Here is a 20,905-nt window from a genome sequence, read left to right on the forward strand (position 1 = left end):
CACCCAGCACACGCGGCCTCGCCGCGGGGACCAGCCGGGTGCCACCGGCACGGGACGGCGCGGGACGGCTGGCCGCAGCAAAGCCCTCGTCCCGGGCTGACCGCGGGAAGAGGCGCCGGCTCCTGCAGGAGCTGCACCCCGAGGCCAACCGGGAAGGGGCCGGCGGCAGCGGCGGCGGTGCGGCAGCCAGGCCCTCGCCCCCTCCGCTCCTGCGGCCGGCTGGAGACCCCCGGGGCTGGCGACCCCCATCCTGGAGCCGGGCAAGGAGCAGCCAGAGCGACTCTCGACCGCTGGGGCGGCAGAGGCGCCGGGCAGAGCCGGCCGCAGCGCCGTCGCGGTGGTCCCGCCGGCTCTTGCCACCGGCGGCGCGGTGCAAACGCGGCCCACGCATCAGCGCCGGGGCCCCGCGCCGGCCATTGCACCCTTTCCCGGGGGTGTCCCCCCCACCCCGGCCGCTGCGAGAGGCTGGGGGAGCACTACTGCGCAGCTGAGTTTTGCACGTGCTCAGCGCTGGCTGCCAGCCCCGGGTCGGGGGCTCTGGGGACACCCCCCCCCCCCCGCGCACACGCCAGGCACGGCCGCGGGGCAGATCTCAACGAAACGTTTATTACAAAGAACCAAGCGAGCGGGGCGAGCCTCCCCCCCCCAACACAAATGAGAATAAATAAATAAAATACAGTTTGTTGGGTCTTTAAATAGTTCGTGAAGTGACATAAATACGGGATGTTTCTGCGCCCGCGGGAGGGCTGGGGCCGGCGGGGCCCCGCTGCCCCGCGCCGGGGTGAGCCCAGGTCCCCGGCCGGGGGGGGTCCCAAAGCACTGGGCAGGCAGTGACGCTGAGCCCCCCCCCGCCCCTTCCCCAGCCAAGGGGAAACTGAGGCACGCAGCGGGCAGAGCCGGGGGCCCCCGAGGCGCTGGCAAGGCTGGTGGTCTGCGTAAGGCGGCGGCCCCCCGCCGGCGGCGTGGCCCCCGCGGCGGGCGCGGGGGAAGGCAGTGCCCCGGCGGGGGCAGCGGAGGCGGCGCTGCCCTGCCCACTCGGCGGTGCCAGGCAGGGCGGGCGGACGGACGGACACGCTCACGGACGGACGGACAGACGGACGGACACGGCTGGACGGGGCGAGAGCGGACAGGCACGGCAGGGCGGGGGGGTTGGCACGCAGGGGGCTGGCGCTGCCGGTGCAGCCCGGGACGGGGGGGGGACACAGGGACTTGCCGGGTGCCGCGGCGGCAGGCCAGGCCTGGGGCAGCTGTTAGCACGTGTTAGACCCCCCCCCCGGACTGGCTCAGATTTGCACCCCCCCCCCATTCAGGCAGAGCCCCTCCAAGGCAAACACGTGCAAACCGCCCCCCTAGGGTGGGCAGCACCCATGGGGGGCAGAGCCCGAGGCAGCAGGGACCCTCTCCCCACAGCCCGGAGCTGTGAGCCCCCCAGGCACCGCACACGCATGCACCCCCTCCCCGGCCAGGCAAGGCTGCTGCAGGGCAAGGGAGGCCGCGGGCAGGGGAGGGGGCAGCTGGCAGGTCCCCCCGCTCCCGCCAGCCCGGGGGTCTCCCTGCAGCCCTGGAGCCGGGGGGCAAACAGCACCATGGATAGCAGAGCGGCGGGGGCGCCGGGGGGCACGGGGCTCCCCATGCCGGGGGACACGTCGGCCGCGGGCAGAGCCGCCGGGGGTCCCCTTTGGTCACTTGCTCTCCCTGTGGGGCAGGGAGGGCCGGAGGCACCGCTGTGGGGGTGGGAGACCCCTCACCCAGGCATGGGGCTGGGGGACACCCCGGGGGTGAGGGGCCCTGTTGGCAAAGCGGGGGCTCCCCTGGCTGGCCGGGACCCCCGGGGGGACCAGCTGGCAAAGGGAGACCCTACGCAATCAGGGGGCAAGTGGGAACTCTCCCCCTACCCCAAAGCCAGCGCTGGGGCGGGGGGGAGCCTGTCCTTGGGGATCGCCGGGGGTCCCCCAGCCCCTGCCCGCGCCCCCCCCCACCCCCACCCTAGCGGATGTAAACCTCTTGGCCCCAGCCCTCCATGTCGTTCTGGTTGAGCCCCAGGGGCTCGGGGGGGTCGGGGCAGTACCGGTCCTGGCCCTTGGCCCGGCCTCGCAGCGCCCGGCCCCGGCTCTCCCGCCCGGGCTCCTCCTCGTCCCAGGCACCGGGGCGCCGCTGCGGCTGGCGGCGAGGCAGGGCGCGGGGACAGGCGCCGGCGGGGCCCCGCGGCTCCACCTCCGCCTCCTCGTAGGGGTCCGTCTCGACGTCCATGCAGGAGTCGCCCGGCTCCGTGTAGGCCGAGTCTCGGCTGCCCGGGGTCTCCGAGTCGAAGGTGTCCTGGCGGGCCAGGCTGCGGGGGGCGGCGCGGGCGGGCGCCTGACCCCGGCGGCCCTGCCCGCGGCCGCCCGCCTCGCCCGGGTACTCGTGGAGGCTGCCGTGCTCCCCCTCGCGCGGCGGCTCCCCGTGCACTAGGTACGGTCCCTGGTTAGGAGAAGCATCACACCGTGCAAGGACACGCGGGTTAGTGGCCAGGCCGGGTTAGACACGCACACGCACCGCGGAGCTGGCAGCGGGGCGCATGCGCGCTGCCCAGCCTGGCCTGCCGCCGCTCACCGGTGGCACGACGGCAGCAAGTCTCAGCCTGCCGCGATTTGGCTCCGGGGTTTTTTTTTTTTTTTTTTTCCCAGAGCAGGGTCAGGGCAGGAAGCGGGTAAAGGGGGAAACGGAGGGGTTGTGTGGGGCGGAAGAGCAGGGCGGGGGGGCTGCGGGGTCAGGGCTGACACCCCCTCGCTGCAGGGACTAGCGACAGACAACACAGGACACGGGTGCCCCCTCTGCCTCCTGCCTGCAGCTGAGCGCCACGTGCACCCCCAGGCGCAGGCACGGCCCTCCCGCTGCGGGGCGCTGCCGGGGGGACACGCAGCAGCGTCCCGGCGCTCAGAGTGCCGTGGGACAGCCCCAGGTGACAGTGGCACAGAGCCGGAGGTGCACCGGGCTGGGGCAGAGCGGGGCCGGCCGGGGGATCTGGGACCAGAACGGGGCCATCGGGAGTCACCCCACACTTAACAGAGGCCCCAGGAGCAGCAGCAACCGGCCGGGTCCGTGGCCGCCCCTCGCCCCGGCCTGATTCCGGGCTTGGCCCCAATCCCAGGGTGGGGAGCGAGTCCCCAGGGGTGGCCCTCGTCCCAGGGATGGCCCCAATGTCAGGGGGGAGATCCTTGGGAGGGGGCACTTCGGGGGGGGGAGCGGATCACCAGGGCAATCCCAGGGATGGCCCCAAAGCCTGGGGCAGGGTGCAGGTTCCTAGGGTAGCCCCAGTCCCAGGAAGGTGCAGAACCCTGCGGTGGCCCCGATCCCAGGGACAGGCCTGATCTCTGGGGTAGGGTGCAGGCCCCCAGGGTGGCCCCGATCCCTGGGGAGCTGCAGGTCCCTGGGGTGGCCCCGATCCCAGCAGGGTGCAGATCCCTGGGGTGGCCCCTGTCTCAGGGTGCAGGCCCCCAGGGTGGCCCCGATCCCTGGGGAGCTGCAGGTCCCTGGGGTGGCCCCGATCCCAGCAGGGTGAAGATCCCTGGGGTGGCCCCCGTCTCAGGGTGCAGGCCCCCAGGGTGGCCCTGATCCCTGGGGAGCTGCAGGTCCCCAGGGTGGCCCTAATTCCCGAGGAGCTGCAGGTCCCCAGGGTGGCCCCATTCCCTAGAGAGGTGCAGGTCCCCAGGGTGGCCCCACTCCCTAGGGAGCTGCAGGTCTCCAGGGTGGCCCCGATGCCAGCAACAGCTTCGAGCACAGAGGGCACAGGCTCGCGGGGGCCCAGGCCCAGCTCACAGCGCGTGCTCCTCGAGGAGGCCGGGGGGGCTGGGGGTGGGCTCGCCGCCCCCCCGGCCCCACAGGCCCAGGTTCCTCCGCAGCGAGGTCAGCACCTGTACCTGGAGGTTGGAGACGGGGGCCGGGCTGGCGGCCAGCGCCGCCGTGGCCATGGTGCGGTTCAGCAGCGGGTTGGGTGGGTTGCTGCTGGGCGGGTGCGTGGCCTTCCAGTAGGCTTCCAGGTACTCCGCCAGGTGCTCGCAGGCGTCCTCCAACTGGTTCTCGTCCAGGATGATGTCAAACATCTCCTGCAAGGCAAGGCATGGTGGGCGGGGCCTCTGGCAAGGAAGGGATGGTGGGTGGAGCTTACAGGCCCAGGGCGGAGCCTCTTCTCCAAAAGGGGCGGGGCTTATGGCCAGGAGGGGGTGGTGAGTGGAGCATCTGGACCAAAGGCGGAGCCTCTGGTCAGGCTCCAATGGAGGAGCAGCGGGCCGGCTGGGGCAGAGTCTCTGGACTACAGGGGTGGAGCCTCTGATCCCAATAAGGTTGTGGGTGGAGTCTATGGCCCCTGAGGGGTGGAGCATCTGGCTAAAATAAGGTGGTAGGTGGAGCCTATGGAGCCAGGGTGGAGCCTGTGATGCCCAACGGTTGAGGCTTTGGCCAGGATGAGGTGGTGGGAGAAGCTTCTGGCCTGCAGGGGAGGAGCCTCTGGCCCCAGTGTGGTGGTAGGTGGAGCCTCCAGCCCCAAGCAGCACCAGTGGGCAGAGCCAGGGCCAGGCCAGGGAGCCCAACTCACCGGTGGGCACTGCGCGAGCTTGTCCGAGGCCACCATCTGCACATTGAGGTGCTTCGCCTGGGACTTGCCCCGGGATTTCACGAGCCGCTGGAGCACCTAGGGTGGGAGAGGGTGACACTAGGGCAGCCGGGGGCGGCCACAGGGACCTCGGCCCTGCACAACAGCCCTGCTTCCACCCGTCCTTCCCCTGCCCAGCCAGCACCAGCTCGTGCCCTGGGGCAGCCCCATCTCCCAGGATGGCCAGAGCAGGGGCTGTCCTGTGCCCACCCACCCTTGCGGCGCCCCATGCCCACCTTGGGGGATGTGATTTTGATGTAGACGATGATGGGGGCCAGGGAAGTCTTGGCCAACTGGGCCGGGTGGTTGATGGTGTCAGCGTCCAAGGCCACCAACTGCAGCGTCCGGGCCAGCTCAAAGATGCGCTCAGTTTCACTCTGGACCTCGGCTGCCAGAGCAGGGAGACAGCGAGGGTCAGGGCAAGACAATGTGGGGGGATGAGAGAGCATGTGGGGCAGGAAGCAACAGGGAGAAGTACTGGGACATGTGGTGAGGGGAAGGGGACAGATGACAGGACCACAAAGGGTCTTGTACTGGGCCTTGGCCATCATCAAGCTCACCCCAGCCCCAGGGACACAGGGGGCTCGCTACAAGTCCTGGAGGGAGGTTGCTCTAGGCGCCCAGCGCTGGCCTATGTAGACCATGGGGTGACTGGCTTACGGAGGGCTAAGCAACCCCCGGCCACATGAGTCTGGGGTGGGAGGTGAGATAAGGCTGTGTGGCCGGGGTCTTCCTAACTCCCAGGCTGTGGGGTGGCTGGACCCTGTCGTGCTCCAACAGGAGTGTCCCCAAGGCTGGTCATGGCCAGACAGGGAGGACAGGGGATCCAAGGGGCTGTGTCCCCACTTCCTCCAGCCGGGCGGGGGCTGGCAGGGGGCAGAGGTCCCGACAGGTCCAAGCTACATACCCAAGACATCTGTATCAGGAGCAGGGGAGGAAGGAAGCAGCGCGGAGGGGAGGAAACCCAAAGGAAAGGAGAAGAAGAAACGGAAAGAAAAACACAACAAAGAGAAGATAAAGGGGGAGGAGGGGGAGAGAGACCGAGTCAAACGGGCCAGAGGGAGCAAAAGGCTCTGGCTCCCCTTCCACCCTGCGTGTGCTGTGTTCACGCGTGTTAGTCCCCCCTCGGCAGCCGAGATGCAGGCTGTGCCTCAGCATCTCGTCCCCCAGCGTGCTGGGGAGGGACAAGCCATGCCTCAGAGCAGGTGGGACGAGCACCCCGGGACGAGACGGGATGGGGAACACCAGGCTGCCAGGGTCCCCAGCTGATACAGATCTGCGCTTGGGAGTCACGCCTGCTCAGCCAGGCGGGAGGGTTAGCACGACGTGGGCTGCCCAACGCGACTGAGCCATGTACGGAGCTGCAACGCCTCCTTACCCAGGCTGGAGCGCGTGCTGGAGCGCTCGATGATGGTGTGTTTGCTGGGGTTGTTCAGGACGGAGCGTTTGGCCAGGGAGATGTCGGCTGTCACCCGTGTGATGGAGATCCTGAGGGATGGAGAGGGCAGGAGTGAGAGAGGGAGGTAGAGCAAGAGAAGCTACAAATCCCCCCCCTCAAACTAATCCTTGGGGTGCAGGACAGGACCTTGGTTCCATCCCCTTTCTCCCACCCCATGTCCAGAGCCTGCAGGGCTCCTGGGTCCCTCGGGGGGGATATCTACCCCGGCACTGTGCCTCAGTTTCTCCACTGACAACAAGAACCACAGAGCTAGGTTGAGGTACCTGCCTGTCTGATGGGCCCCCACCCACACAGGTGCCTGCCTCAAGGTGATGGGGGGCACACTGCACCCCTGCTACCCAGCCCCTGACATGGAAATGTCCCCTTAACGCCCACCTGCCATCAAAGCGATGCTTCAGGAAGTCGAAGAGGGCTTTCTGCATCATGTCAGTGACCTAGGGAGGGAGGAGGAAGGGCCGGCGTGGGGCCGGCGGCACGGCCTCAGTAGGCGCAGCCTGCCCGCGCCCCTGGGGTGCCCCGTCCAGCCCGCTCCTCACCTCGTAGCCCTTCAGCGACGGCCCCACCAAGATGATGGGCCGCATGGATGGCACCACGTCGTACGGCGGCACGTGCTCGGCCTGCAGGGGCAGAGCCGGGCGTCAGAGAGGTCGGGCTGGGCCGGCAGAGTGAGAGCCCTGGGTCACCCCATCGCCAGGGAGAGGTGGGACCATCCTGGGGCGCGCGGCAGGGGCACGCAGCCATGCTCGGGGGCCACCACCTCCGCGGACCCTGGGCCCGGCCCCTTTGGGGGCAGCTAGTGGGGCGATTCCCGGGCGCAGTGTGGGGCACCCCATCCCCTTCCCCGCGGGCCCTCCCGGGGGAGGGGGGGTCCTGCCACTACTCACCGACTTCTGCTTCTGCTTCGCTATGTCCCGAGACGCCGCGCGCGGGGCCGGGGCGGGCGAGAGAAGACAAACAAGGCATGCGTGTTATCCACAGTCGCCCCACGCGAGCACACAGGCAGCGGGGGGGCACGCAGGAACACGGGTGAGGGGACACCGGGGCAGAGCAGGCGAGACGGACACATGGGGGGGGGAGCGGGGAGGGGAGGAGCATGGGGCGGGGGACACATGGTGGGGACGACGCACCCAAACTGGGCTCGGGCTGATGGGGAGCTACGGGATCGGGGCGGGGGGGGTCCCCGTGGGATGCACGCACCCCACCGTGCCGCCCTCGTGCCAGCGCACGGGGCTGCTCTGCAGGGAGCCCACAGCCCCTCCATGGAGGGGAGGCAAAGGTGGCAGAGTCACTAGTTATTATTCAATATACCTCTGTCTTTAACCAAAAACAGGGTGCAACTGGGGCTCCTGCGGGGCAGCGAAGCCGAGGAGGTTCAGAGGACGGGACGGGTGGCTTCGGCGCTGGCAGCCGTGTTGGCAAGGGAGGGAAGGCGGCGAGGCCCAGGGGCCGGGCCCCCGAGCGCATGGGGCCGAGGGCTGAGGGTCCCCCGGGCACACGAGGCCGACGGGATGAGGGTCCCGCCTTGGCCACACAAGGCACCCGCTCGCCCTCCTGGGCCGTTCCAGGCCCTCTTTTTCCAAGCCAAAGCCCTGGCTGTGGGTGCAAAAGGCCCAGTGGGGTGGAGAAGGGCATGGGGCAGACACCCCCGCGCCAGGGTTTGGTTCCGCCCAAGCCCACCCATCATCTGCCCAGTTTGGGGGGGGGGAGGAACATTCCATTCTCATTCGTGGGGGGAGACAAAAAGAGACACCACCGTGCTGGCACAAACCATGCGCACACTCGGGGCTCCCCCACACCGCTGGAACGGCCCACGGCCAGCGGGGGGGGGGCACGGGCTGACCCACATGATCAACCCATCATGGGCTGATCCATCTCCTGGTTCACACGATGGGGGGACAGTCATGCACTGATCCATCTCATGGTCCACAGGAGGAGGGGGGACAGTCATGGACTGATCTATTTCATGGTCCACGGTGGGGGGGGGGACAGTCATGGACTGATCCATCTCCTGGTTCACACGAGGAGGGGACAGTCATGGACTGATCCATCTCATGGTCCACAGGAGGGGGGGACAGTCATGGACTGATCCATCTCATGGTCCTCAGGAGGGGGGGGACAGTCATGGACTGATCCATCTCCTGGTTCACACAAGGAGGGGACAATCATGGACTGAACCATCTCATGGTCCACAGGAGGGGGGGAGAGTCATGGACTGATCCATCTCCTGGTTCACATGAGGAGGGGACAGTCATGGACTGATCCATTTCATGGTCTACAGGAGGGGACAGTCATGGACTGATCCATCTCCTGGTCCACTGAGGGGGCAGTCATGGATTGATCCATCTCCTGGTTCACACGAGGAGGGGACAGTCATGGACTGATCCATCTCCTGGTCCATGGGGGGGGGAAGTCATGGATTGATCCATCTCCTGGTCCATAGGAGGGGGGGACAGTCATAGACTGATCCATCCCACAGAGTGTGGGTGGAGGCAGTCATGACTGATCCATCTCTTGGTTCACAGGAGGGTGGAGGCAGTCATGGACTGACCCATCCCAACGTGCATGGGGGGAGGCAGTCAGGGACTGACCCATCCCATGGTGCACGGGGGTCAACACAGCCATCCTCAGCCCTGCTCCTGGCTCTCCAACACTCATGCCCCATGCTGCGGTGCGGGGACACGCCGCTGCCGTGCCCGGCGAGGCTGTGCAGGCACCACATGTCCCTGAGCCGTGCCGCTGGCACCCAGCCCCGGCAGCGCCCAGCCCTGGCAGCGCCCCGACACACACCGTGCCTCCCGCCAGCCCTCCCAGGCAGTGTTAGGGCAGGCAGGGTGCAGCAGGCGAGCACGAGGCCAGGGCCGGCGTGCACAGGCTCCGTTACCTTCCTAAAGAAGGGGATGCGCTTGGTGTGGGCAGGGGGGGTGGTGACACTGCTCACGCTACTCTTAGGGGAGCGGTGGGTCTCCATGGCCTCCTCCTCCTCCTCTAACTCATCAGGGTCAAAGGCAAAGCTAGGCATGTCCAGGGCACCTGGGGACGGACGGGGAGCCGGAGCGAGAAGGGGGGGGAGGGAGAAAAGAACAGGAATAATGGTAATAAAAAGAGAGGAGAAATGGAAACAGGGAGCTGGGAAGAGCAGGAGGATGGTGGGGACGGGACCGGAGAGAAATAGAGGAGAGGAGGCTCCCAGGGCAGACGGGGCAGCACACTCGTCTGTCTGTGCGTGTCCAGCAAGCAGGGCCGTGCGTGGGCAGGTCTGTGCGTGTTCCCAGCACACGTGCACACACGCGGGACTGTTCCCCGCGCAGGTGTGCACGTGTGTGGTTCAGGACGCAGGCGCAGAGGCGAACGCGCGTGCCTGCACTGGCCGGCAGCGCAGCGTGGGGAGCCCCAGACGATCTGCGGAGCCGTGCCCTGGCCTGCGGGGACGCTCGCCCGGACGGATGTCCCACCTGTGTCCTGGCCTCCCGCCTGGCCTCGTGCACGGTCACCATCACCCAGCTGGCCCCGACACCCCGCTCTGCCCCCGCTGCCGGCACCCCTCTGCCTGGGAGAGCTTCGCCCGCTGCGGCTGTGCCGACCCCACCCCCGTGACTGGGGGACAGGACCCGCACGGCACTGTGTCCCCAGCACGTCCCAGCTGGCATCTCCGCCCTGCACAGGGGCACCTGGGGCAGGTCAAGGGGGTCTGTTCTGGCCCCCTTTGGTGGTAGCGAGGGAGCAGTGGAGACAGAGCTGCTGTGATTCAGGGGGTGGACGAGGGGCGGTTTCCCAGCAGACACCCTCCCCGCAAGCTGGACCTGCCCCATTAAGGCCAGGGGCAATGGGGACCCCGGACACACTTACCGCTGGCCGGTGGGGTGGGTCGGCGGGTCCCCGTCACCACGTCGCCCAGGCTGGAGCTGGAGTTGTCTCCCGATTTGCTGGAGGGGGAGAAGCACAGAGAGGGGTCAGTGCCCCAGATGGGGAAGAGGGAGGAGGATGGGATGGAGGGATCTGGGGAGAGCCAAGGGGACGACCCAGGACGAGTCCCACCTCGAGCTCAGGCGGTTCTGCCTCATCTTCTGCTCCTGCAGCAGCCGCATGTTTTCCAGCTTGACGGGGCTGGGGATGAAGCCGACCTCACAGCCCTCCTTCACCAGGCGCCCGATCCACCAGTCGTTGTTGTACTTCTGCGCCGGGGAGGGGGGAACGCCTGAAACCCCCACGGTGCCCAGCCCCACAGCAACCCCACCGCCCTTCCCCGGACCAAGCCCCCCGGCATACCCCCATGCCGCTCCCAGCCCCACACCCCCACGCTGTCCCCCACCCACATCAGGCCCCCCACCCTGCCATGCGTCCCCTCCCGGCCCCGGCCCCCACCTCCTTGATGTGCAGGAAGTCTTTGGGCTCGAAGCAGATGGCCATGCCCTGCACGGGCATGTCGTCGTTGGCGGATGGGTTGTAGCCGACATTCGTCCGCACGGCAAACGCCACTGGCTTCGTCTGCCAGCAGGAGAGGGCTCAGCGGGGGCAGCATCTCCCAGCGCACCCCCCACCCAAACTGCAGCAACGCTCAGCGGTGAGAGCCTGGACGCCAGGGTTGTGCTCCCGCAACCCCCGTGGGCCAATCCCCCCGGGGGCTGGCCCAGCCTCAGGCCTGGCGTTGCTGGCAGGTGACAGCGCATCCAGCCCGGCAGCGGGGCTGGCTCAGCTCCTAATGGATGCTACAGCTCAGCCGCTCACCCAGAGCCCGGGCTGGGGACACTGTGGCCACAATGCCTGGGGAGACGGGAGGAAGGAAGGGCTCATTAGCTAATTGCCTTGGGCCTGTGGCCAAGGAGCAATGGGTGCTCAGAGAGCAGGATCAGAACCAGGCGTCCGGGCTCCCACTTCCACCCCCTGGACCCCACTCCCTTCCCAGAGCAGGGACGTCAGTGACCCTGGGGCAACCACTTCAGGGCACAGGACACCCTGAGGAGAGAGACCAGCCAATGGGGCAGGGACAGCTCGGGGGGAGACGCAGTGCTTGGAGGGGGATTGCTGGGGGTCCCTGTGTCCCCCTCGCCCAGGGTCAGCCCCTTCCTGCAGAGGCAGCCCAGCGCGCGGTGGTGGCCGTGGGGTGTCCCGTAGCCGCAACGACACCCGCCTGGCCCAACCCCAGGATGGAAAAGCTGGGCTAGGGCCAAGCAGGGCAGAGCTGCCTGCAGTCTGCTGGCACCCGCTCCAGGAGCATCGCACCCCACCAAGCACTTTGGATCAGTAGGGGCAGCAGGGCACAGGGTAGGGCTAGCTGTGCCCCACAGCCCCAAAGCTGGGGACTGGCTTTGCCAGGGAAACGGCCAGGCAGGGGGCTTGGGATGCCCAGGACCAGGCACTGGGGACAGCACTGAGGGACACAGTGGGGAGCAAGCTGCAGTTGAAGGGATCAAGGCTGGCCTCATGCAACCCGGGGCAGCGGGTCCCATCTTGCCAGGGCAGAGGATGCTGAGGGCCAGGGGGGTGGCAGGAGCACCTGCCTGCATCCTGCAAGGTTGGGGCAGGCTGTGGGTTTCCAGCCAAGCCCCCTAACCCCAGCCGCAGTCCCGGGGACCAGCCAGCTGTGGGGTCGCTGCCCTCTGTCCCACCTTGGCTTTCTCCAGCTGTGCCAGCGCCTGGCGCTCGGCCTCTTTGCGCAGCGCCTCGCGGTCCTCCTCCAGCGACACATCCGAGTCCGAGGGGCGGCTGGTGTAGGACTCCGCTGAGCCCTGGGAATGCAAAGAGAGCATGTTAACGCGTGACAGGCAGGGCACCCTGTCTTCCCCCGCCCCCAGAACAAGCAAGCCCAGCATCAGCCCAGGCCATGTGGCCATCTCCCCCCAGGCCCTTCTTGTTAGGGATGACGTCTGTCATTGTGCCCTTTGGGCACGCTAGGGAGAAGCCGCCCCCAAAATCTGCCTCCTCCCCAGGCAGGGGTAAATCCTGCCCAGCCATATCCAGGATGGGTGCTATGCCTGCAGGCAAAGTGGAAGAGGTTGTGAAAATCCAAGACCGTTTTGCGCCTGGACACCTGGGTTCCTTGCTGAGATTAGTGGGAGAAGCAGGGTGCAGGACACCCCTGCCCTCACCCCGTGCCTCAGTTTCCCACTAAGCAGGCAGGGCTGGGGCAGCAGGGGTTACGGCAGGTCGAGGGCCAGCGTGCAGCTGTTCTCACCGCTCCGGGAGGGAACGTGATAGCCGACACTGGCGCAGGACAGCGCCTGCTCCCGTCCCCCGCCATGGCCAGGGCTGCCGAGGCCTCCCGTCAAAGCCAGGAAGGCAAGGGGGAACCCAGGCGTCCGCACCCACCTGCCCACGCTGCCTGAAGGCCGGGGAGTCACCGGCTGCACCCAGGCTGTCCCCCCACCGCAGAGAAAGCTCTGCCCCATCCGCCGCAGGGTCCTGCAGCAATGGGGAAACTGAGGTGCGGAGTGACTCAGGGTCATCCCAGGACAAGGCTGGGGTTGGGGAAGGAACCCAGGAGTCCGGGCTGGCAGCCACCTCCTGCTCACCCTGCCCGGATTGCCCTCCTGGCTCAGCCTGGAGCAGGAGCCCAGGAGGGGGCAGTGGGGCTGTGCGGCAGAGGGACCCAGGGACACCCCCCGCGCCAGGGCACTGGGCACCTCGGAGGACAGCAAAGGCACCAGCTGCTCCTGGAGGGCTGCTCTCCCTTCCCCAGCACTAGGGGTTGTGGGGGGCACTGCTGCCCCCTCACAGCCCCTCTGTAATCCCTGAAGACCCACCAGAGCCCCCCCAGTTGCAGGAGCCCCCAGTCCTACCTACAGACCCAGCTGTGCTAATCGCGGTGTGGGTCTGACACCCCTCGCTGCCACCGCACAGACGTGGGCACATCAGTGTCGGGGTAGAGACCATGGGCAAATGCCCACCCTGTACCTGTCCTCAGCTCCCACTGCGCAGGGCGGTCAGATCTACCCCATCTCTCCCAAATACCAGGGGGGAGAGGCCAGCTTGCCTTTGCACAGGCTTTGACCCCCATCCACAGGGCAGCAGCCCCTCAAGGGATCCTTTCCCCAAAGCCACAGGGGCAGAGATAAGCTGCCCTCCATCTCTCTGCCCCTGCCCTGCCAGGGTACTCACTGCCTCCGAGTCATCCAGCCCATACAGATACATCCTGACCCAGAGGGGCGGCAAATGGGGCCAGGGGACACAGCAGGGTGGGGACCAGGGGGACCAGGGACACAGGATGCCGCGGCTCTGCCTCTGGTGGCGGAGCATCCAGCAAGCGTGCCGGGAAGCCAGAGCAACGCCACGGGAGGGCAGCCAGGTTTGGCTCCCATGGCCAACCGGCAGCGGCACGCGGGCCAGCTGGCGGGAGCAGGAGTGGCCATGCCAGCACAGACCCCTCCGCGGGGCTCAGCACCACAGTGCCAGGGCAGCAGGGCTGTCACCCAGCTGGACACCCCATGGCTCTCCTGGAGGCGCTGGGGAGGGGTGCAGCTCCAGAGAGCCGGGGTGGACGGGATGGCTGTCCCCACTGCTGCCTGCATCCCTTCTCCAGGGCTACTTTTCCAACTGCACCACAGGAGCCAGGCCAGGGAAACTGAGGCATGGTGTTCAGGGTGCCTTGGGGTTGGCAAGTCCTCCCTGACCCACCACCAGCTGCTGCCGGCAGGCCCAGAGCAGGGCATGTGGGGCACATGGCAGCACCACCCCAGTCTCAGCCTCCTCACCACGGGCAGAAGCACTGGCCCCCCAATCCGCCCCCAGCACTGGCAGTCTTCCTGAACACCCCAGACCCCTGGTGAGCCTGAGGGCTGGCAGGAGGTCACCTGTGGTCCTGGCACAATGTCCTTACCCCGCAGACCCCTGGGGACCTCACCAGGTCTACCTGCTCCAACCCCCATGGAGCCAAGGGGGACCCTGCACTGAGGGCACCAGGGACAGAGGGGGACGGGAGCGGATGGCACCAGGGCGCAGCCGGCAAGTGCTGGCGGGAGGGCGCAGGGGCCACATCCCAGGCACTGGGGGGCTGTGGGGCAAGGGGCACGGGGACGCTCACCAGGGCCGCGTGGTGGTCTTTGCTGCCTATCTCCATGGTGGCGGGACCGGGGGCGAGTGGGCCGCGGGGGCGGGCAGGCGCTGTGCTGGGGCGCCTGCGGGTCGGGTTTCAACGCCCTGCGACATTCGCAGCCTGCCGGGGTATATTTAGCCCAGGGCAGGAGGGGGTGGGGGCCAGGGGGGGCTGCAGGGGTCGGTGCCAAGCCAGCGGCTCTGATGGCTGGAAGGGGCTGGGGAGGATGGGCTTGATGCCAAGTGGGCACTGCCAGGGCCACCTGAAGCTCATGTGTCTCCCACCCCGCACCCTGCAGTGCCCTCCAGGAGGGGGAGGAATGCTTGTGGGGACCCCAAACCCTCCCAACATACGGGGAGCTTTGCGGGATGACCCCCCCCCCACATCTATCAGGGGATGGAAAGGCTGGGGGGGGGACAGAGGCATTCGTGCCCTCTGAGAGGAGGGCACAGCCCACGCTTGGTGACCCCTGGGGCCAGGGCCTGTCCCAAACCTCTCCTCCAACCTCGGGGGGCAACAGCCATACTCCCCCCAGGCCAGGCCAGGGCTCGGGGGCTGACGGTTGCAGACCCCTCCACACATCCTCCGTTGTCCCCGGGGGACAAGGGCCATCGCAGCCACACAGGTGCCTGACCTCCAGTGTCCCAGAAGTGAGACCCAGTTCTGGGCCTCCAAACTCCCTTCCCCTGGGCCACGTACTGTGGCTCTGGCAGGGAGCAGTGAGCATGGGGACAGGACGGAAGAGCTGGCTGTGGCCAAACCCCCGGGACCAGCTCTGCCCCCTTCCAGCCCCGCAACCCTCCGCAATCAGCCCTGAAGGGGGCCATGCCACACTGTCCCAGGGATAAACACAGCAGCCTCGTCCCCCTGCTAAGAGCTGGACTGGGATGACCCCCAATCCAAGGAGACTCCCAGGACACCCGGCTCCCTGTCCCGCCAGCCCTCCTCACCTGCCGGACGAAGCTGTTGGACGTCGTGTCAGAGGAGGTGCTGCCATCTGAGCGCTTAAAGCGGCTCTTCCGCTTGCTGTACTTGCCCTGCGGAGAGGAGAGCCTGGTGAGTGCTGGAGTGTGCGGGGGACCGCGGCCTGCCTGCCCCCTTGCTCGGGGGGCCGCCGGGGGGCCGCCCCTGCCCCTCCATCCCCAACCACTTCCCCACCATGAAGGAAGCTCCATCCCTCTCCCGCTGATGGCCAGGGAGCTCACTAGTTCTCACAGAGAGAGAAAGGAAACTGAGGCAGAAAGCCGGGACAGCCCAGAGAGACCGCGAAAGAGGAGGAACCGAACGCCCTGCCCTCACGCACCCACAGCTTTCAGCTGCACCCGGCACACACAGCTGCAAAACACAGACCAAGCCTCAAACCACAGGGGCTGGCGGCACCGTCTGTCCCATCCCAGAGCCCCGCGCAGAGCACCAGGCCGACCTGCCGGGCGGGCGTCCCCGGGTACCGCGGCGGGGCTGCTCTCCCCCAGCTCCGCGTGCTGCCCCAGCGCGCCTTCCTAACGGAGCTAATCGCCCTGGCAGCTCATCCCCAAGCAGACGGGAAGGTGTAGGCCCCTTCTGCTGGGCGGGAGCGGGGTGCAGGGGGTGCTCACAGGCTAACCCCAGAGGTGAGAGCCAACAGGCACTGCAGCCCTTCCCAAGGAGGTGGCGCAAAACCTCTTTGGCAGGGGGAAACTGAGGCAGGGAGGCAGTGGGCTGGGGGCCCTGCACGGTGTCTGCTGTGCAGGGGAGGTTCAGTCGGGCCCATGTCCGAGGGGGAGGCCGGACCCTGCCGCTCCCAGCAGCTCCGGCTGCAGCAAGGGAAGCAGACGGCACGCGGCCCCCTCCTCAGGCCGTCCCCAGGGACCTGGCATCGAATTAGCCACTAGGCTGGGACTAGTCTCCATGGAGAGGAGAGGGAGGCCACAGGGCCTGATTGGATTTGCGGGAGAGCCCGGCTGCCTGCGTCTGGCTCCTCGCCGCAGCGAGGGGACAGCCACAGCCACCACCCCCAACACCGCTGTCCCCAATGCTGCCAGCCCCGGGGACCCCTGCAGCTGAGGCCGGCTGCCTCGGGGGCAGCTCTGAGCTCCTGGGGCTCCTCCTGCCCCAAGAACCTGACCCTGAGCTGTATGGGGGGAGCAACCCCACCGGTCACCAGCAGATACGGGGGGAACCATCCTGCCCAGGCTCCAAGCAGCACCCTGCGGACGGGGTGGTATCACCCGGGCAGGCAGCGAGGAGCCGCCGAGGCCTGGGCTGCTGCGGGGCGGTCATGCAACAGGCACCCCGAGCACGCCTGCTCACACGCGGGCCCTGCACACGCACGCGACGCTCCGACCCACGGCCCTCGCCCTTCTACAGGCACATCCCCACACCTCCGTCCCCGTGTCCGAGCCCCGCACAGGTTCATGCACGCACGCCAACACACGCGCCATGCCCTGGCAGCGGGCTCGCACACGCGTGCTCTGTGTAAACGGCTGCACACACGTGTGCCATCCACCACAAGCACGCTCCCCCCACCCTGGCTGACACCTCCGAGCCCCCAAACTCGCACCTCTCCCTCCCAGCACCCAGCCGGCTTGGCTGAGCCCACGGCTTCACAACTACCTGTTTGAACTAAAACCTCCCATTTCTGCCCCGTTTCCTCATGTGCCTCCTGCTGGGGCAAACTGGAAGAGACAGCAGCTGCCCCAGGGCCCCCCAGGCCTGGCAGCACCTCCTCCGGGGAGCCGCCAGGCCCGGGGGAACGCAGAGTGCCCCGCGGCTGAGTGGGTGCTGGGGTGCAGTCGCGGGGCAGAGGTGGGGGCAAAAGGCAGGGACATGCCGGGGCAGCACAGAGCCGCGAGCGAGGCTGTCGCCTCCCCGGCGTCTCGGAGGGACAGCTGGGCCCAGCTGCCACCCAGCCCGGAGATGCGTGGTCCCTGCACAGGGCAGGACCTGATATTTTTAGGTTCTTCATCCTCAACTCCCCCCGGCCCCCCGCCGACCACCCAGCCCCATCCGTCGCTCGGAGCAGGCGACGGACGTGGCTCAGGCTCAGCTGCAAATGTCCCCGGGGGTGGGTAGGCCAGCAGCCCTGCTGCCGGCGTTGGGTTAACCACAGCCATGCAGAGAGACGCCCTGGAAGCGGCAGAGATGTGGTCTGCAAAGCTGCTGTCCGCCCAAGGCCTGGCAATACCATGGGGCTGGATGCAGCCAGGGCCTGCTCCCCCCAACCCGCTGTCACTCCAACTCGCTGATGCTCCCCAGACAGCGAAGGAGGGGGGGTCTGTCCCCATGGAGGTGGCTGGCAGTGATGTGGGGAGGGGACAGCATCCAGCCAGACCATAGGGACGAAGTGCTGAGCTCCACTCCCAGTCTGGGATGCCCCCACCCCACATCGCCTGCTCCCAGAGGGACGAGCCAGAGACGCATCCCTTTCCCACAACCCCTCGCACCTGGGCTGAAGGGGACTGGGCTGGGGGGAGCTGCCACGCACCATATCTATGCAGAGTTTGCCCAAATCCTAAAAGTTTCCCAGTGCGCAGACACCTCCTCCCCACACCCCAGGGCAGCCCCTGGGCTGCAGACACCCAGCTCCCCATCCGGCGCGCTCCAGGTGGGCAAACCCCTTGGGAAGCGGTGACACAGCAAGCAAGCGACACAGAGAAAACCCGTCCGTGCCGACCCCAATGTGCTCTAACCCCTAACCCCTGCTGGGGGTAGACCCCCCCTCGGGGTACCTGGCATGAAAGGGGGGGATCCCACTTGGAGTCCCCCCCCAGCAGTTTGGCCATGAGTGGGAGCCACCCTATTTTGCCTGGTAGGGGCTGAAATCTCCTCCCTCCCAGGGCATGGGGGGGCCGAGTCACACCAATCCCCCCCCCCCCCCCAAATGCGGTGCCGCCAAGCCGGGGGGATCGATGGGGCTCGCCCCCCACCCTGTGTTCAGCTGCCTGCGGCTGTGCACGGCAGCACTGGGGCCGATCCCCCGCTTCCCGGAGCCCCCTGGGCTGTCACCTGCAGGGCAGCGTTGTCAAAGACGTCCATCTGGATGTCCTGCGTGGAGCTGTATGGGGTGCGGGCCATGCCGCCTTCCCGCACCATGGAGCTCGCTGGCGACAGGGGACGGGGCCCGGGCCTGGCCTCCGCAGCACCGGCCCCGCGGGGCGAGGACGGCGTGCAGGGAGCGGGGGGAGGAGGAGGAGGAGGAGGAGGAGGAAGGAGGAGGAAGGAGGGGGGAACAGCGGGCCTCCGCCTCCGCCCCCGCCCCGGCCGCTCCCACCGCACTTCTGGGAGGGACGGGGGATGCGGGATGCAGGCCCCCCCGCCCCGGTAGGGCACCCCCCAAACAGCACCTTCCCCGGGGCAAGAAGGGGAGGCAGCGGCTGGGGGGGGGGTGATTGGAGGATAGGGGGAGGTGGAGGATCCCCCCCACAGTGCGGGAGTCCTGCAGCCGTGCCCACAGCAGCTTGTGTGCCCAGGATATGCAGGCTTTCGCTCCTTCGCTGCGGGGGCTCGCTGCAGGGAGACGGGGGACACGGGGCCCTCGAACCTTTGCATGGCTTGAGAGGGGGTGCAAGGGCAGCTATGCCCCCTTCCCCAAACGTCAGCACCTGCACCTGGATGTGCCCCGTTGCGGGGAACCCACAGCTCCCTCAGGGCAAGTTTGCTCATGGCTTCTCCTAAACCTCTACTTTCTCCCCCTCATCCCATCCTCAGATCCTCCCCAGAGCAGAGATCTCTGTGGGGTCTCTGCAACCCACGCTCAAAGCACCCCATGTCCCCCCACATGGCCCATCTGCTCCCCAGGGGCTTCCATATCCAGATATGGAGGCATCTGCATGGGAAAAGGCACCCCAGGCACCTCGCAGCCACAGGGGGACGTCCAGGGGCTCATGGGCCCCGCGTGCAGTTGGGGAAGGGCTGTACTTGGCACCCTCTTGCCCCCAGTGAGGCTGCAGCTGCTCTGTGCTCTTGGCCCTCAGGGACCCGCGAACCAGCCCTGCCTCTTCGTGCCAGCCGGCGCGATGGGCAGACCACGTGTGCCCGCTGGCAGGAGCTGCTGGCAGGCAGTCTGGGATGCGCCTCACAGGATGTGGCCTCCTCCTTCCTCTGCCCCTTTGGTATATTTGTCCTCTTTAGCCCTGGCATCCCTGAAGAGCCTGTCAGTGACGGGTGCCATGGGGCAATCACCTCCTCCCTACTTAGCACTGGTCTGAGACCTCCCACACTCATCTCATGGAACTGAACTGCAGGAGCTGCAGCCACCGGCTTTCAACCAGCTGTTGGAAAGTTAAAAATTCCTCGGGATCCCTCCACCCCTTGGAACTGGGTCTTTTTGGCCTCCCAGATCCCGCAGCTGCGAGACAATGTGCCCATGGAAGCAGGACAGCTGACGCCACATTTTCCATTATTAGACCCCATCCATCACCGACACTGTAAGGTGCCTATGACTGCACCTCGGCACCAGCTCATACTTCATCTCAGCCGGACAGGTGGGGAAACGAGGCTCAGAGGGAGATGAGTTGTCCAAGGTCAGGCAGTTCGTCAGTGGCAGACCCAGGGGCGCAATGCAGGAACCCTGCTAGAGTGCAGACTCTGCCCAGCCCTAGGTGTTGCGCGTGGGTGAGGGCAGGAGGGAACCAGTTTGGACTTCAGGACTTCCTTGATCCCAAATTTGCAAGTTTGTCCATCCCCTTTGCCCGCCTTGTCCAGGGCCACACTGCTTTGGGAGCTCGAGCCCCCAGAGAGAGGCTGGTTTGGGGGAGATGTGGATCCAGCTGGGAGCAGAGGGTAGTGTTTAGGGTGCCCCAGGAGGCAGAGCTGGGTGACAGGGCAGAGGCAGCAGAAGGCCTCTGCCAGCAGGGAGCTGGGAAGGAGGCGGAGGGTGAAGACACCATCCCCCGGCAGCTGCGGGGGAGCATAACACAATTACGGTGTCTCTCCTTTCACGCTGCCAGAGCAACTCTGCTCCCTAGGCCCTCCCCGCTGCTGCCTGTGCGTAGGAGACAGGCGCTGCTAAGGACTCAGCATGCCAAAGCTGTCCCTGGCGGGTGGCTCACCTGGGGCAACCCGGTGCCTGCCCAGCCCCTGCCAACTGCTCCCAATGGATCTCACCTCCACAGAGCTAATGCACTCGACGAGTCAGTGCGGCCACCTCTGCAGCAGCGCAGGGAGGCTCTGCTGACACAGAGCTATGGACTTGCCTGTCCAGCGTAGGACGCAAAGAAAGGAGAGGGAGGATGAAGAACTGGCACATCTCCTCAGACCTCCTTGGAGAGCATCCCTACCTGGGCTGCTGCAAATCCAAGCTGAAACCTTCTCTCTTTGTATCTGGGGTCAGACAGGTCTCTTCATCTCTGGTCCCCTGGAAAGCACAGAGCATAAGATGATACTTCCGTAAGACTGAAGGACACACACACACATATAAGTAGGAAGGTATAGGCACTCTCCTGCCTCCAGCCCTCACAACTGGCCAAGTGACTCGTAGTGGCAGGTTCCCAGAAGTGTTAGTAGGCAAAATCCTGGAGCTGCTCCTGGGCCAGTAATTAAAGCCTAGCCACTCTCCTGTCTCAAGAGCCTCCAGATTTTGCTGTTTGTTTTATGAAAATGATGACTCAGTTTTTAAACAGCAAAAGCCTGTGTTTATCTGTGTTTTTCTCTCAAAATGCACCAAAAATCTGTTGCCATCGGCTCCTCTTCTCACGCCATATGTTGACTGTGTTACGTCCGCCAGATCCAAAATGATTTGTTAGCATCTTATCTTGGGTGTTTAACAAGGAGCCTTTGGGGACAAGTGGGGGACAACTTTCCAGGCACT

General features: G+C 66.7%; 1 protein-coding gene across 1 annotated transcript; it reads right to left on the bottom strand.

The window, feature by feature from the left end:
• Positions 1 to 1,721: 1,721 nt before the first annotated feature.
• On the bottom strand, positions 1,722 to 20,367 carry CACNB1 (calcium voltage-gated channel auxiliary subunit beta 1). Its single transcript, XM_068918871.1, has 14 exons — positions 18,103 to 20,367; positions 15,069 to 15,155; positions 11,696 to 11,815; positions 10,452 to 10,574; positions 10,125 to 10,261; positions 9,936 to 10,012; positions 6,974 to 6,993; positions 6,626 to 6,706; positions 6,465 to 6,523; positions 6,009 to 6,118; positions 4,867 to 5,018; positions 4,574 to 4,669; positions 3,900 to 4,085; positions 1,722 to 2,460 (listed from the first exon to the last, which is right to left on the bottom strand). Exons 1-14 carry the CDS (start codon positions 18,757 to 18,759, stop codon positions 1,987 to 1,989), a joined length of 2,379 nt encoding a protein of 792 aa, XP_068774972.1. The 5' UTR covers positions 18,760 to 20,367; the 3' UTR covers positions 1,722 to 1,986.
• Positions 20,368 to 20,905: the final 538 nt, after the last annotated feature.

Source organism: Struthio camelus, chromosome 25, assembly GCF_040807025.1.
Source record: "Struthio camelus isolate bStrCam1 chromosome 25, bStrCam1.hap1, whole genome shotgun sequence".
Lineage (NCBI taxonomy): Eukaryota > Metazoa > Chordata > Aves > Struthioniformes > Struthionidae > Struthio > Struthio camelus.